The following is a 16,493-nucleotide window of genomic DNA, read 5'->3' as shown; positions in this document are numbered from 1 at the left end:
TGGAGATATTTTTGTTATTTATTCCTATCACTTCTGCCTGTCTCTTTGATGAAATTTATCTTTGCAGCACAGCTTTGTGCCCATTTTGAAAGTGCAGAACTTGGGAGTGGAGGGGTGAATCAACTTGCTTTGTGTCACACACAGCATAAAAGAGTGAGGATGGGAACTGAAGCCTGAAGACCCAGGCTAGCACCCTGTGTGTAGGAGGACCTTTTGCTTGGCTCACTGACCAGTTCCACGTTATTGATTCCCCTCAGGCTGAAGCTCTTAAGTAGAATGATATTAATTGAAGCGTATGTCACATTTATTGTCACTGATATCAATATTTCAGAATCAAATTTGTGCCTGAAAACTTCATCACCCTGAATGGAGTTAAGAGTGCAGCTCCTTTTCATTTAAATTTCTGAGCATATTTGCACAGATAATTACATGTAGGAAAGGACGTAAGAAAAGTAATTTTTCCCTAAATAACAAATCGGCATGTTATATATTTCTAATATACAATCAAGCCCTTTGAGTACTGCTTAAGTCTGATACCTTCCTTCTTTGCCAGTCTTTCTATGTTTCAATACAATAATTACATTCTGATACTTGCAACCAATCTACACGTGAAGAGAAGGGTATTTGTAATCAGACATGTCTGTTTTAATTGGACCTTCTAATGAAAGAAATTACCTATTTTCCTTCTACAATGTTGTCCTGGTTCGTGCTGGGATAAGAGTTAATTTTCTTCCTAGTAGCTGGTATAGTGCTGTGTTTTGGATTTAGTATGAGAACAATGTTGATAATGCACTGATGTTTTAGTTGTTGCTAAGCGGTGTTTACACTGGTCAAGGACTTTTCAGCTTCCCCTGCTCTGCCAGGCGCACAAGAAGCTGGGAGGGGGCACAGCCAGGACAGCTGACCCCAACTGCCCAAAGGGCTATTCCATACCGTATGGCCTCGTGCTCAGTATAGAAACTGGGGGGAGTTGGCCGGGGGCAGCGATTGCTGCCTGGGGACGGGCTGGGCATCGGTCAGTGGGTGGTGAGCAATTGCATTGTGCATCACTTGTTTTGTATATTCTTTTATCGTTATAATATTACTTTCTCTTCCTCTGCTGTCCTATTAAACTGTCTTTATCTCAACCCATGGGTTTGTTTTTTTTTTTAAAGTCACTCACCAGGGTGGGGGGGGGAGGGTGAGTGAGCAGCTGTGTGGTGCTTAGTTGCTGACTGGGTTTAAACCATGACAAACCTGAAATTGAATCAGGTATTTGTAGGCAATTTATACCATGAAACAAATAGAGCTGCCCTAGCATTCCTTCTCATGTAACCACATTTATTATCCAGACTGACTGACAGCAGAGAAATACCAAGGAATAACAAACCACAACCAATGCAAAAAAAAATGGAAGAGAAGTGTTTAAGATGGATTTTAAGACTGAAGTTTGTGATGACCATTTGGGTGATGAGAACTGTAAAGGTGCCACTGAACTATTAAAAAATGATGGGATTAGACATTATAATAAGATACAATGACCTGGAAGAGATCGGACAGCTCTTCCTAACTATACTGAAAGTAAATCTCAAAAAGGGAGAACGATAATGTCGATGGAAGACCAAAGAACTATAAACTTGCTATAGAAGTAAGGCTGGAACTAGGCATGTGGTTTGCATGAGGATAAAGACAGTCTTTCAGGAGAACCTAACTTTTCAGTCTTCCACCTCCTAGGTGAGATTCACTGCAGGACTGCCATGTGCTGTGTGGACTGCAGAGGCTACCCATTCCACTTCCATTGTTGTTAACAGCAGTACCTGCTGCCACTAGCAAAAAGGAATTTCGGAGCCTTTGATAAAGTGAGTAACCCACCTTACTGGAAATGTTTTAAGGGCCCTAATAATGAGATAAATTTTGCAATCTTTTACAGTTCAGGATTTATAACACACCTTGTCCTTCAGTAAGCCGTTCCGTCCAAGAACACGTTCAAAAATGTACTGTCCAACATGGGCATCAACAGCTGAGAGGGGGTCATCTAGAAGGTAAATTGAAGCCTTCTGGTACACGGCACGAGCAAGGTTCACTCTTTGCTTCTGCCCTCCAGATATATTTATTCCCTGTAAAAATGTATTGACGCTGTTTATTCCAAAGCTACAGCATATTTGCCAGCTGTTGGCTCCATTTAACACTGAGGTTTTATGACTCGCTTATTTTTAAATCAGTGCTTCTCTCCCTCCCTTCCTGCTCTCCCTCCCTCCCTCCAAATAGGGCTCTTGAGATGCAGGGGCAGATTCTCTTGAGCAACTCCACTCTCCTGCAAAAGAGGACCCAGGAATGACCTGGATTTGTTGATTTTTGTTTTAAGCATCTCTCATATCTCTGATTAGGTTAACTGTCAGGAGGTGGGCTTCAGACGCTGTTAAATCATGGCCTGACTTTTCAGAAATTACTGAGCACCTGCCTCCTACGAGTTTAGTCCTTTTGTAGGTGTTTTAAACAGGGCACCCAACGTTGTAGCTACTCATGGAAAAGTTGGCCAAAATATAAACCCAAGCCAGTACCTTCTCTCCTATTTCACTCTTCTGCCCTGCAGGGAAGCTCTCCAAATCAGGCTGCAGTGCACAAGCATCTATCACTCTACTAAACCATGTTTCATCCATCTCTTTCCCAAAGAGAATATTATCTTCCACTGAAGCATTTTGTATCCAAGCTTGCTGGGGGACGTAAGCTGCGGTGCCCTATAAAAATGGAAGAGCGTTAACCATGTTTTTCATCAGCTCAAGTTGACACTGTGGGAACCCATCTTTGAAGAACTCTCCCAGTTAGCTTTATAGAAATCTGGAATGATCATCACCATTGACAGGTCTCAGAGGGCTTTGCAAAATATGAGTCTGCACTTTCGTTATCTTATAGAGGAGGAAACAGGTACAAGTACGTGATGTCATTTACCACAATGCCACTTCAGCTCACTGTCAGAGTGGGAAATGGAACTGGATCTTTGAAGTCCTGTTCCAGTTCCCATTCCCAAGGACCAGGCTCATCCAAGAGGTCTTAAGCACCTTCAGATAATTAAATGCAGGCTGCTATATACAGCCTTTGTTAAAATTCAGCAGTAAATGGGTTTTCATCAAGTACCTGATGCCTTGGTTAATACCTTACTGTTCCTGAAGACAGCCTAATTGGAAGCAAATGCTCAGGGGAAAATTTACCTTCATGGTCACGCAGCCATCCATCTTCTCCAGCTCACCAAGTAATGCTGACAGCAAGGAGGACTTTCCAGCACCCACCTGGCCAACTACAGCAAGCAAGGAGCCTTGGGGCACAGTAAGATCTATCCTATAGAGAAAAGATTAGTCTCTTACCACCTTTTAGATACACTTTCTGAAAAGAAAATGACCAAAATTCTTGCTATTGTCTTCTAGCAATAAAAATGGACCAACTAAACCCCCTAATTTCATGCTTGAGTTGCACAGGGTCAACTCTCAGGGTCAATCTCAATTTCATGCTCAGTTGCACAGGGTTACTCTTCCTGTCATGCTGACTTTTTCCAGCAGAACAGGAGTCATCCCTTCAAAGACACCTCCAACCAGAAAGTCTTCATCAACATCCCCATCTGAGTTTCAAACCCAGATCCAAGACCCAGGTCCCCACTCTGGAGATAGACTAGCCCAAAGCACTGGATATAAAACGTTCCTGAACATCAGAACTTTTCAACACTGTTTCTTCTCTAAAACTGCAATGCCTTGTGAAATAAGCATGTAGTGATGTAGTCATATGTAATATCTGCATACCATCAATTCTACTTTTTTAACTTAAATTACTGTAATTTCATATTTTGACAAGAAAATTGAGTAAAGAAAGCAGTCTCCATGTATTAAGGCAACACCCAGATACAGGCACCTTCCCATTTATGTGCTCCCAAGCATAAAAGGAAGATTATGTTTTGTCTGACTTTATAATTTTCAGAATTCAATATTAAATATGAAGCAAACTCAGAAGCCTCTAGATATAGAATCATATAATCATAGAATCATTAAGGTTGGAAAAGACCTCTAGGATCATCTAGTCCAACCGTCAACCCAACACCTCCATGCCTACTAAACCATGTCCCAAAGTGCCACATCTACACATTTTTTTAACTCCTCCAGGGATGGTGACTCCACCACCTCTCTGGGCAGCCTCTTCCAATGTTTGACCACCCTTTCAGTAAAGAAACTTTTCCTAATATCCAATCTAAACCTCTCCTGATGCAACTTGAGGCCATTTCCTCTCGTCCTAACGTCCTGGCATATTTCACACTGGTTTCACTTAGGCCCTGAGGAATTAGTTCATTCAGCATCCACCCTGACCTACAGAATGGAGATAACAAAGGGTAAATCTGTACCTTCTAAGACAAGGAGAAGTTTCTTTGCTCCAGCAAAAAGTCCCATTTCTTATGGTGATACTTGCCTGTACTAAAATATGAGGAGAAATAGAACACTTATAAATTCAAAGGTAGGTACAGAAACATCCCTATTTATGTGACTTTATGTTTCATTGTGTATTTATATTACATAAAATGAACCTTAAGTATGAAAAAAAGGGGTTAATTACCACATTAGATTTAATCGTTAGAAATAAATAGGCCTGAGAGATAAAGTGACAGTAAGAGGCAAACATTCTTCGCTCTTGAGTATAGTAGGCACCCTAAGAGTGCAAGTTGAACAACGGAAGCTACTCCTCTTATAAGACAACAATGCTAACACAAAAGCTTACCACAGTCAGAAGTGTTTCTGCTTGAGCTCTCAGGATTCAGTTCTTCCAGATTCAGAAAAGCTGCTAAGCGGTTTAAAGAAACTTTGGCCTGAAATGAAGCAGCACACAAAAGAAGAAGATTTAAAATAGAAAGGAAGCTAAAACCCAAAGTGAAAACTCAACTTGAAGACCCACTTAGAATGTTGACTAGGTGCTATGTTGCAGATACTGTAGGCTTAGATGGACAAATGCAGCTCTTCCTTATGTTAACTGCCTTTATTTCCACTCAGCTTAGCAAAACCCCATATTCTTCCTTAGGTTTTCTCTTCTGTTCACACATGGAAATTGGTGCTTTTTTTCTCCAATTCATCCTGCAATCTTTCCAGTGTTTGCTTCTGTATATGAAGAGTTGTGACAGTCGTCTTGGGGTGCCAGAGGGAAGTGCAATTTCCCAATTTCTTACTGGACAATGACTTGCTTTTCTCTCTGGCCTGTGCTAGCAGGGTTTCCACTGATCTCCCCTGGAGATTTTGCTCCACCTATTCTGATTTCTGTGATTAGAAACAGAACTGAAAGCACCTCTGAGATCTTTGTGATAGGTCCCAAAAGATTTAAGAGTTGTTCTTGGTGACTATTTTGTCAATATATGGAGCCTTTCTGAAAAACAATACTACAGAGTGCCTTTAGCTGCAACTCCTTGCAGTTCACTGTTTCACAATAGCATTAAATAGCTAGCTCTGACATTCAAAGCTCTAAGAAATCCCTACCTTTATCTGTTCATGGTAATATGTAAAAAACCACTTATGGCCAAAGAAAACGGAATATAGCCTGCAATTAACCTGGACAGCAGCGTTTATGGAGAACGGCAGGAAGGAGTGTGCAGTGTTGAGAATGTTGATCAGTGTTAAAGATACAAAGGCCGTCTGAGCATCCAGGATGTGTGTGTTATCCACCAGTGTGTAGACAGCAAACATGACAAATGCAATCTGAAAGGGAGCAAAGGAAAAGCAAACCATTTGCTTCAGACAGGGAAGAGAATGGTTCAAGGGTGACAGACCCCCTCCTAAAGACTCTGGAACCTATTTAGTTAAATCCAGGCTATCACCCATATACGTGGTACCCGTCCTGCAAATATCATAGGCAAAGGTCTTGCACATTGGTGACAAAACCAAGTCTGATCATTTGACATTTGTTCTGCTTTAAGGAAGTTTTGGTGCTGCAACCACAGCAAGGTGAAAGCACAGCCATTTCCCATTGAAAACACATATGGCTGAGCTGCAACAGCAAGGGCAAAAGTGGCTTGTGCTGCTACTGACTGTGCCATGAACTCTGTCTAGCTGGAGGTCTCCAGGTGGTTCTTGCAAAGCAGGCTCAGTCTGCCTGGAGCACACTGCCAGACCAGGTGACTTGTCCATGGAGCTGTTAAGACAGTGTAAATGTCTGTTGTGGCTGATTCCACTGGGGCCTAGCAGCTCCTGTGAGACCACTAACTCCTCTGGGAAGACATTATCTTTAGCTGTCCCACAGGAAAAATCTGTCCAGACAGGAGTACAAAGAGAAACGGAAATAATAGCACATGTTTTATGTAGGAAGGTGAACCACTCACCAGGAAAGTTGATGAATGGAAAGAAGCTAGAGATGCTGAGAAGAGAATCTGAGATCTTTTTAGGGCCTGAAGTTCTTGCTCCCGGATACAAAGTACTTTCTCCATGAAGGTTTTCTCCCAGCCATACAGTTTGATTACTTTAATGTCGCTGAGAATGGCATTGGTGAGTTTGGCCCGCTCATCTTTATGTTTCATCTGGGTCTCCTGTAATAAATGTTTGAGTTATATTATTTAATAGGTTGAATGTTTAATGGTGCAATTATTCTGAAAAAGCACCTTATTCCTGCCTATGAATTCTGAATAAACTTCCCTGCAGTTGAGCTGTGTATACTGTTTTGCTTATGAATCTTCCAGGCTGCGAAATATTTTGCTTTCCATCTTCAGAGCTTTATTTTTACTGGCAATACATAAAAAACACAGAAAAGGTGGGCAAACAAGGTAAAAGACTGAACATGCAAGAGCTTACTCTACGCTTCAAGAAACTTAGCAGGCTTCAAATCCTCCCATGTTCCTTCAGACAGTCACGGTCAGCATGAATAATAAATATTAAGCCATCACTTGATGTTGAATGTTAGTGATATGTTTCAGTACAATACTACTTTTTTTTTTTCCCCAATATGCATGCCTACTGTAATCATCAGTAGCCTTGGGTTCCATGTGATCCTTCCCTGGAACAGCATGGCAACCTTTAGCTTAGATATAAAAGTAGTATCCTAGTATATTTCAAGCCAGTAAACCACTTAATTTTTATGAAGCAAAATGTACCTGAAACTGACTCCTCTTCTTGGTGATCACAAAATTCAGAGGCAAAAGAAAAAGGAATACAGTAATCGAAGTCAAGGCAGATGGCCCAAGAAGCTGCCAGGAGAGAAAAGAGAAGAGGAAGAACTTCTGGTGGTTACTAGAAATGACTGTTTTCCATTCCCCTTTGCTCACCTTCCCTCTTATTTGAACTTATGCCTAACATCCCTCACAGCTAAGGCTTTACTCTAATCTTGCCTCTGCCTTTCCTGGGAATTGTGCTCCCTAAGCACTGTGGATCGTTAACTCTCCAGGCAGGGTAACTCCTGTCATTGTACTCTGCTGAATTTATTTGCTTCCCTTTTAGGAATGAGATTAGTGCTGAAAGCGATCCAGAAGCATGCTGGCAATTCAAGTAATTTCTGTTTCTTCCTATCTGTCCTTGGATGTGTTAAGGAGGACATCTTTTGGCTGGCATAAGTAAGTGACCCAAAACAAAACCAGTTTTTTTTAAAAAAACAAACCCAAACCCTCAACAAACTATTCTTGCAGCATAAATAACCCAGCTTGTCTGAATTTACATCAACTAGTGAGATGAAATGGTAGCATTATACTGTGCCACGTACTCTTGGGACAGCTCTTGGATACCAGGGTTCATAATGACTGGCGTATCAAAATAGAGAGCTGGTTTCTTGTGATTTAGTTACATCTCTCTACAGACGGCTTATGTTTGCTAGATAGTTGAGTGCTGGTATACACAGAAAGATAAAAGTATTCTCTACACAAATGGTCTATGAACACTAGCAAACAAAGTGTCAATTATGCTCCAACTACATGCAACCACATTCAGCTTGTCAACATTGCTAGAAAAGGGATGATGATTCTTCAACAGTCTATAGCATGGCTACTAATTTTCCAAGGTCATAGTATCCTGCCAGGCACAAGGCGCAGTCCATCCTGGTTAGCAAAGGAAGGTCTCAAAGGCCTCTGGAAACCTCCTGGGAATCAACTGTCTCTATAGTGCTCATCCTTCCATTTAGTGCGCTGCCAAAAACAGGGACTAAGAAATAGGGCTTTATCCTGCTGAGGAAATGCCATACAATGACTTAGGGGAAAAAAAGGATCTTTTAGATTATCATCCTTTATTTCTAATTCAGGTTTTGCTCTCTCCTTGCTAAACTCCTTGATACCTATAAAATTCAATGTATCCAATACTCTTTTTGAATATCATATAACTTTGCTTCAAACTGTTTCACTGATCTTGTGGTAATCAGGCTTCAGAATGAGGTATGTCAAGTTGCTATTTCAGTCCATTCCCCTTTATGTTCTGTAACTGTGCTGAGGAGCTGGAACTGGACTGTCAGTCTGCACTGGGCCACCACATTTGGGCTGAAAAGAGAGGTGACAGAGGAAAATATGAGGCAGAAGTTTATCAGTCAGCTCAGAATAACAATACTCACAATCTTTTCCCTAAAAGAGACTGAATGCTGAATACACAGGTGGGAAGATGAAGTGAAGGATCAGGTAAGGATTCTATACCAATAAAAATATCTTCTAAAAAGAAAAGTGAATCCACCATGCTACAGAGCTAAGAAAAATACGGCAATTTCAGGTTATTCAGACCAGCAAAGCTCTAAGCAGAATTTTGAAAGGTCCTTTTTCCTTTGATACCTAGAATAGAAAGGGATTGATAAGTGTTGTCATCATATATTACCTGCCACAAGAAGACAAAGCAGATGATAATCCGAATAGGAGCAAGCCAGGTCCCATTAAAATAGATAATCAGATCCATTAGCTTTTGGACATCAACAGATACGAGGTTAACAATTTCACCTACTGTTGCTGCTTTCCTTGATGCATTTGACATAACTAGGATCTAGACAGGGTAGAGAGAAAGGAAAGGCATCATCAAACAACTTTTCCTTATAAAGAAAGAAAAAAAGAAGTGCAGGAAAATGTCCGATCCTAGGTACTGAAAACACACTGTTGCCTGGGATATATGACTTCACTTTAGGATGAAGAATTTATTCCTTTCCCCAACCATAATCTACAGCATAAGAAAGTTTATGTTGCTTTTTCCCCTTTCCTTTACTTGGCTTTTTCTTCAGAGGTAAGATCCAAAAAACAAACAGTAAAATACCTCCCACATACTGTTCAGAGATAAATATAGCACAGAATTACATCCTAAAATTAGTTTCTAGTAACATCTCCCCTGATATTGTTAAGAACAATGTACCAACAATGTTGTAACTACTAATGGAGGGCTAGAAAAAAATGAAGCTGAAAAGGAAGCTACAGACTCACCTTCCTGTACACAAGCCCTGTTACTGCAGTTTTCAGTCTCAACCCCAGAACAAGACACATGTACATATATCGTTGTTCAAACAGAGTCTGGAGACAAGCCAAAAGGAACATAGTGAAGGCATAGAAATAACCATGCCAGCTAGGTGCTTCTTGATCTTCAATGAACGCCAGGAAAAGGCTGCAAGACAGGAGCAAAATATTGATGAATCCATGTAGCACTGATGAAATATCAGACACACAAAAATGCAGAAATACCAGGGATTTTTCTGTATTCTCTCTGGCTGATGTTTATCAGTAAAATAGCACAAGAGTTGGAAAAACTGCTGAGTATCCTATAATATCCTGATTTTTGACGTTTAGCCGCTCTTGGTTTTGAAGCAATCTCTGATCTCAGCATCTTCTCAGGGGAGACTTCATTTTTAGTGTTAAGGATGGCTCCTGAATTTCATGAATTTGTCTGAAATATGCAAATTAGGAGCCACAATCTAAGGAAGTCATTGCCATTTCCAGAACTTCTCTTAATCTTAATGACTAAGAAGTGATTTTGCCCTTGAAAAGATACTGTAATGCAGGTTTGTGTTGTACCAACACAAAGCATTATGTCAGCTGACTAAAGAAGCTATTTAAGATGTGTAGGATGCACAGATGTGCTCTTTATAATTAGTCAGGGAACACGGAGCCTTAAGACTACAGCAAGTGGCTGACAGCCTGTGCAAATGATATGATATGTAGAACCATCAAATAACTCACTCCTGTTCTAGTAAAGTTGTCAAAGGCTTAGTGCAGCCTGTCCTTTCCACTGTTGGAATACAGCAGTGGAGAAAGTGTGCACAGCTTTAGACGGTGGTTTTTTTTTTTTTTTTTCCACTGAGAGTTGACTGTAGGCTTAGCACAAATGATAATCCAGCTTTTTTCATCAGCAATAGGAGATTTCAAAAGATAAGTGTTTCTGTGTCCACCTCTGTGGGTGCTGGCATACACATCTCTGTGTGAGCTCATGCATGCAGCAATCTTGTACATGTGATAGAAATGCATTATAAGTATGCACATACCTCAGTAACTTTGGGATGGAGAACAAGAAGACATCACAGATAACTAAGCAGACAATGCTGAGAAGGAAATAGGTTCCAAACATGCTCCAAAATGCTTTCAGTAAGGGCCCACTCTGACTGTGCTCTGATTGCAGTAGAACCTCTGTCTCTTCAGCTTCTGCTATGCCAGTTTCACTCTTCTGACCCTTTTTAAATGTAGCAGACTCCATTTTTCTAAAGAAAGAAACAATGAGAAGGCTAGCTGCAATTGGAGAAAGCTAGGGGATCTTGTGCTTTCAAAAAAATCATTAAATATCTCACACTGAGTCTCATGCCATGTCCTGTATAAATGCTCATCAAAAAATGATCCCTCTCACAAAAAACTTACAGTTCCATGCTTCCAGGAATGGAAGGATGTTCTCCAGCAGATTCAACACTTAAAATCAGATTTTGCACAAAGGAACTCACTCACTGAGCGCTCACCCACTGAAAAGTAAAGACCCCAAAGTCTTCATAGCAGAGTGTTACTTGGACCACTTTATGTACACTATCCTTTTCTTCTTCTTGTTTAACAGACAAGTAATTCAGTGGGATTGAATCTTTCAACCATTCTCTTGTCCAGATAGGAAGCACCTAGCAGAGCTTATGTTCAGAGCCTGAATATGTGCTGAAGCAGTCTGTCTAGCACTCTGTGGGGAATGGAGGAGATTAAAGCCTGTTCTGAGATGGCACCCCAGCACCTGTCAGTGTATTTCCTTATATCATCTAGAGGCAAGAGAGAAACTGCCCAGCTGAGCCCATGACACACTCTCTAGATCAAGTACTCACTGCTGGGTTCTGCTATGACACTTCTTCCACTCTCTTTCAGCCCAGGCAACAATTTCTTCAGAGGAGTCCTCTTTCCTCACTGGCCACAAGTCATCCACCCCCAAGGACTGCCGACAGCCTTTCCAGACAAGCCTGGAGAACACACAGACTGCTGTAAGATAAGCGCAGAAGGATTTATTGTGCATGTAACCTTTTCAAAACAGATGAGCTTTAAGTTAGTGCACCTCAGTAAGCACATGGGGACTTACACTACTCAGGACTACCCTTTCTGAGAATAAATATGAATGTTCAGGAACAGCAGTTTTGCTTCCAATTCCTATCCTATCTTCTGTCAACATAATGAGGATTTGCCAGTAAGCCCTAATTTCTAGTCCATACTGAGAGTTGGGTCTTGGGCAGTGGGGACAAAGTTCAGTTTAACTTACTCTCTGGCTCAGTGAAACACAGATGAAGCCTTATCATAGCGGACATTAGGCCCAAGGTATGTAATCATTTTACTTCTGAATGCTAAGCAGGAGGCTGGGCCAATGTCCTCATTTGCTATTTTCCCCTTGCCCAGCATTTGTTACAGGAAGGTCTGGCAGGCAGATACGGCTGTGGTTGGTGTACAGTGATCTTTTGAGATTGCTGAGGTCTAGTTCAAGATTGGGAGGGCACTGGAAGGGTAGTTCGAAGGGGGAAGAGAATTATCTAGAATCACAAATTTGTGTTTTGAACTACTTTGAGAAAAGTAAGTTAAATTTTCATAATTTGATCTTGTGAGAATACCTCAAGTCCCCAGAGAAAGAATTTAAATCCTTACTGCATAAGCTAACTCAGGAGCTGAGATATTTCCTACTGGCTGTCATCTACACCCTCTCTTATGCTGCTGTTTTTTTCTGATATTCTAGCAAAACCACATCTTTTTTTGTGTGCTTTCTTACCCAGAGAACCACCAGTATGTGATTTTGGAAAGAAAAGAGGTGCTGGCTTCTGGACACTGATTCTGATGGGAGGAAAAACATGGGTGATATTTATATATAGAAAACGGCACGTGAATATAATCCCCTTCTGTGCTTCCCCAGGAAAAGCAATCAAAAAGTTACACACCCCCCCATTCATTGACACTGACAGTGTAAGTGTACTGTGAAGGATCAATGGGATCGGGAGACTTTGGAGAATTAGACTTTGAATAACGTCGCAGATGGAGGAACAAAGAATATCAGTCTTCATACCCAAAGACATTTATTTTCTGAAGCATTGAGCTCTGCCATACTCATACCTCAAATAGAGTACTGCTGCACAGGAGAGCATGGGGAAGCAGTATGAGCCCTATCTACTAGTTTCAATGAAAATAAACATGAGTATGGATAGAAGAGGTTTTTAGTTTTTCAAAACATACACAGAGAGACAGAGTACTGTTATCCCAAATTCTGCCGGTTACCTTTTAAAACCATTGGCCTTTATACAGAATGATGCATCTTACATCTCCCAGATACTCATGTTCCTGTGTATCCCCATAAATTTAAATTCCTGTTTGAGCAATGAAGCAATGCATTATGAAAAGCTACGTTATACTTACAGGATTGTTGACAGCTTGAGAGAAGAAGGGAGGGTGATCAACTAAGCAGAATAACACAAGTTCTCCTAGCACCAGGCTAGCATAAAGGTAAGTTGTAATGTGGTGGAAATGATCTTCCAGGAAGCCCTACAAAACAGAATACTGTTGAAAATGATGTAAGAACCTTCATATGAAATCAGCAGAGAAAGATGGCTTCTCATGTTCTACCAGGCATAAGCTCTGAGTTTTGGTTCGAAGCATGAGGTGCATTTATTTAAACTGTAGTCACGTAGAGCTACTTAAATAGATAACTCCTGAAACTGGAATGCTAAATGGAAAATGCTAAATAATGGACGTATTTGTTATTTATAGTGACGATTTTATCACGAGGCTTCATAGCAGTCTAGTCAAGTCAGATGTCCGCATTGCATCATTATTCAGGGAACTTTGGGTGCTCTGAGGGATACAAGCTCCTTGCTCACCTAGGGGGATGAATTGTTGATACAGTAAAGCAGCTGCCGGTTTTTATTATAAATGGCGTGTCTAAGGGGCTTCGTGAAGGGTGCTCTAATTAATTTTGTAAATGAGAAAGAGAAAAACCAAGGAAAAAGTCTGAGTATTTTTGGAACTGTATTTTGGTAGCAAGAAGTGGCAAAGTTTTACTTCTACAAGAGGCCTGGTGCCTGAGTATCATTCAACACAGCAGGAACAAGCAAGTTCCCAACTGTCTTTTGTTTAGTGGCTGCATATTTTTCCCCTATTACTTAAACACACAGGTAACAAACTTTTGTTTATGCCTTGTTGTGAGGGAAAGGTACAACTGTTAGCCTGAGGAAGACGGCCACTGACAGTAAGTCTCAGATGTATAAACCCAGCTAGCACTCCTCCACAAATAAATATTCACCACAAATATCCAAATAATAAAAATGTGTATCAACGTATTTATGCTGATACAAAATCTGGCGTAAGGCCAGTCTTTAGTGACAACATTTATGTTCATTTTGTTTTCATTCATATATGAAGTCTGCCAAGCTCTCATAAAACCACACTCTGTCTACATTGAAAGGGATAACATGGATGGAGATGACAAAGTGTCATCAATCATTTTTCTCAGCACATATCTTAAGAGAGGAATTTGGTTCTCCACCTCACAATCAATGAGGCAAAAAGAACCCTGTTGTTTAGAGACTTCATACTGCTGCATGTTAAAGATATGTGATTTCGCTTACTCCTTCCAGGGCATGTCGGACTTTGGAACTAAACATCACAACTGCAGCCACGAATGAGAGCAGCCAGTAAATCAACAGGATGCCTGAAGACTGGATGCCCATCATTCTTTCCGCCTGAGTAAGGAACATGGCAAGGATCTGCAAGGAAGTACAAATTTGTCCAAATAAATAGCTGGTAATGGAATGCCAAACATTATTACCAAATGAATGGATATAACAGAGAAAAATCAGTTAGTTTCTTGCCCAAACATTTCAAGATGTTCAGAGCTGCAGTATTGTTCCTAAAAGGCTAAAACTGAAAAGCATTATGTGCAATTTTGCACTCAAGAATGTCTCTCCAGAAAAGGCAAGTAATAAAACTACAAGTAGGCCAACAAGCCAGGAGGATCCAGGCTATGAAGACACAATGGCAGAAGGGGAGGATAGGCACTTAGGTTGAACGGAAATCCCATTTCATTCTAAGCCATACTAAATCACATACCGTGGTTATGAGAAACTAGATCTTGTCTTGTTGTTGTGAGACCTCTTTCTAAACACTAGTGCTACCTCGGCTCTTGCGAGGTGTCCTCTGCCCACAGGGCCCTATATCGTAGCTGTAGAGCCAGTGGTCTGCCCCAACTCCAAACCCCTGCTGTGTCACACAGCAGAAACTCACAAAGCGTATCTCCAGCCTTCTACTCCCCAGCAGCTATCTTTGTGCTCAAAGATACTGAGAAACATGGGAAATCCAAGATCCACCCCAGGAGGGCTAAGCTGGGCCACATGCAGACAAAACAAAAGGAAGAATTACCATTGTGATTCCCAGCACGGCAGGGCTAATGAAGAATGCTGGAGCCCGTGGGATTCCTTGGCTTATTTCCCACAGTATGAAGAAGACATTAGAAAAACACAGTATTACCAGGATGAATCCAAGGACCTGGGGCAGAGACAGCAAACACACATTGGAATGGACTGAAACAATGATGGGTCTATCTACTGAACTGAATGCTCCAGGCAGCCTGGGCGGTAAGACTGGCAAGGCGGAAGAGCAGGTTTGGGACAGAGAGCATTACGGGAAGTAGTGGGGAGCCGAATGGAAGTACAGGGGAGAAGATCTTATCACAGTTCTTCCTAAAACTTTACTTGATTTATACCACCCTGACTTTACCTGAGTCAGCAAATGTCAAAGCAAACACCGAGATGGATCATCGGAAAAGAGTTAATGATTTAGAAAAATTAAGTTCTGCATCAAAGTTGTGATAATGTTAGGATCAAACCCCATCCTCCACCCTTACCATTTTGGTTTTGAAGATGTGGGACATCCTGATATAGCCTTTGTTTTTGTGTCGAAGATACAAGTAGTAGAAAGGAAAACAGATCCAAAGATAGGCACAAGGGATCCAAGCAATGACTGTACTCTCAAAGCACCAGGTAAATCTTGGGGTGTTTGTATACCATGTCTGGTTCCCATCCTGTCACAGAATCAACACAGAAGTGAAACAGTAAAGCTAATGTATGCAGAATTTCACCAGCTAATGCAAGTTGCTAATGCTACAACTGAGATCTGCTATAACGTCAGAGGAATTTGATTTAGGGTTTCAAACGTAAAAAACATTTGGCAACAGAGGAGCTGCTGGAGAATAGTAAGGTGTCACAGGGGAGGGAGGGAGGACTCAGCAGTAGTGTTTTGGAGGGAATGGAAGTACGAAGAGGGAAAAAAAAAAAAAGGTTTGAAAAGTGAAAGATGCCAAAGAAAGGACATCATGTATCACAACTAGAGAGGGGAAAAAAAAAAGAGAGAAAATTTAAGTTATTGAATGTGGAATGAGAAAAAGTAATTTGGGAATGAAAAAGATTATTGGCATTTGGGAACCATCAGAATAGTCAGTAGGGAATGACCGGTGAAATGGAGATTAGGAGGAAAGAAGTGTCCTAGTGCATAAACTGCGTCGCAACAGCATTTCCTCAGCTGTGTTTATAATCCTTCTGTAATTTTTTTGACTGAACAAATTGGGTCTCATCTGCTAACATAATAATACTAAAAATACATAAAAATGGTAGGTAGATGAACAGGTGAGGGTATTTTTTCTTCAGCAGCTTGTAGTGTTGGTTTGAGTCCTTTATGTGGAGGATATGATGCAAAGCAAGGCTAGGGTAAAGGAATCACTTGATGAAAAGAGGAAGCAGATTAACGGCTCACAAATTATTATGGGAGTTTATCAATCTTGAGGATGGAAATCTGTGTGAGTCTGGACCGATCAACTCATTAGAGCTCTTTCAAAAGTATTTATCTCTGTAGTGGGTCATTCAGCAGATACTTTGTGAAGACAATAAAGGGACTAATTTCAATACCCTTCCCACAGTGCAGCCGGACTGCACGCTCCCATGCAACTCTCATCAAATTTACTGTAACTGGATATAAAGGCTGTTCTCTGTTTGAGTGAAAACTTGTCCGTGGGAAGCAAAGTCCAAAACACCATCAACCTCTAATGGCAATACGCTGCACCGCTCACGGCGGGTCA

General features: G+C 41.0%; 1 protein-coding gene and 1 long non-coding RNA gene across 3 annotated transcripts in view; one reads left to right on the top strand and one right to left on the bottom strand.

The window, feature by feature from the left end:
* ABCC6 (ATP binding cassette subfamily C member 6) overlaps positions 1 to 16,493 on the bottom strand; it is a 30,967-nt gene that overhangs the window by 13,644 nt on the left and 830 nt on the right. For both annotated transcript variants that reach the window (XM_075514975.1, XM_075514974.1), the window contains exons 2-18: positions 15,267 to 15,443; positions 14,783 to 14,908; positions 13,993 to 14,130; positions 12,785 to 12,910; positions 12,147 to 12,208; positions 11,224 to 11,355; positions 10,417 to 10,629; positions 9,365 to 9,542; positions 8,775 to 8,936; positions 7,085 to 7,177; positions 6,320 to 6,523; positions 5,553 to 5,699; positions 4,735 to 4,822; positions 4,364 to 4,433; positions 3,189 to 3,315; positions 2,541 to 2,717; positions 1,929 to 2,096 (exon numbers count right to left, since the gene is read on the bottom strand). In XM_075514975.1, coding sequence (XP_075371090.1) covers positions 1,929 to 2,096; positions 2,541 to 2,717; positions 3,189 to 3,315; positions 4,364 to 4,433; positions 4,735 to 4,822; positions 5,553 to 5,699; positions 6,320 to 6,523; positions 7,085 to 7,177; positions 8,775 to 8,936; positions 9,365 to 9,542; positions 10,417 to 10,629; positions 11,224 to 11,355; positions 12,147 to 12,208; positions 12,785 to 12,910; positions 13,993 to 14,130; positions 14,783 to 14,908; positions 15,267 to 15,443 — 2,388 coding nt within the window. The remainder of the gene's footprint in view (positions 1 to 1,928; positions 2,097 to 2,540; positions 2,718 to 3,188; positions 3,316 to 4,363; positions 4,434 to 4,734; positions 4,823 to 5,552; positions 5,700 to 6,319; positions 6,524 to 7,084; positions 7,178 to 8,774; positions 8,937 to 9,364; positions 9,543 to 10,416; positions 10,630 to 11,223; positions 11,356 to 12,146; positions 12,209 to 12,784; positions 12,911 to 13,992; positions 14,131 to 14,782; positions 14,909 to 15,266; positions 15,444 to 16,493) is intronic.
* LOC142415978 (uncharacterized) lies at positions 10,989 to 12,283 on the top strand. The gene is made up of 3 exons (XR_012777590.1): positions 10,989 to 11,137; positions 11,264 to 11,376; positions 12,151 to 12,283. It is a non-coding gene; the product is annotated as an uncharacterized LOC142415978 (long non-coding RNA).

This window comes from Mycteria americana, chromosome 12 (genome assembly GCF_035582795.1).
Source record: "Mycteria americana isolate JAX WOST 10 ecotype Jacksonville Zoo and Gardens chromosome 12, USCA_MyAme_1.0, whole genome shotgun sequence".
Lineage (NCBI taxonomy): Eukaryota > Metazoa > Chordata > Aves > Ciconiiformes > Ciconiidae > Mycteria > Mycteria americana.
This window is presented reverse-complemented; position numbering and strand designations above follow the sequence as displayed.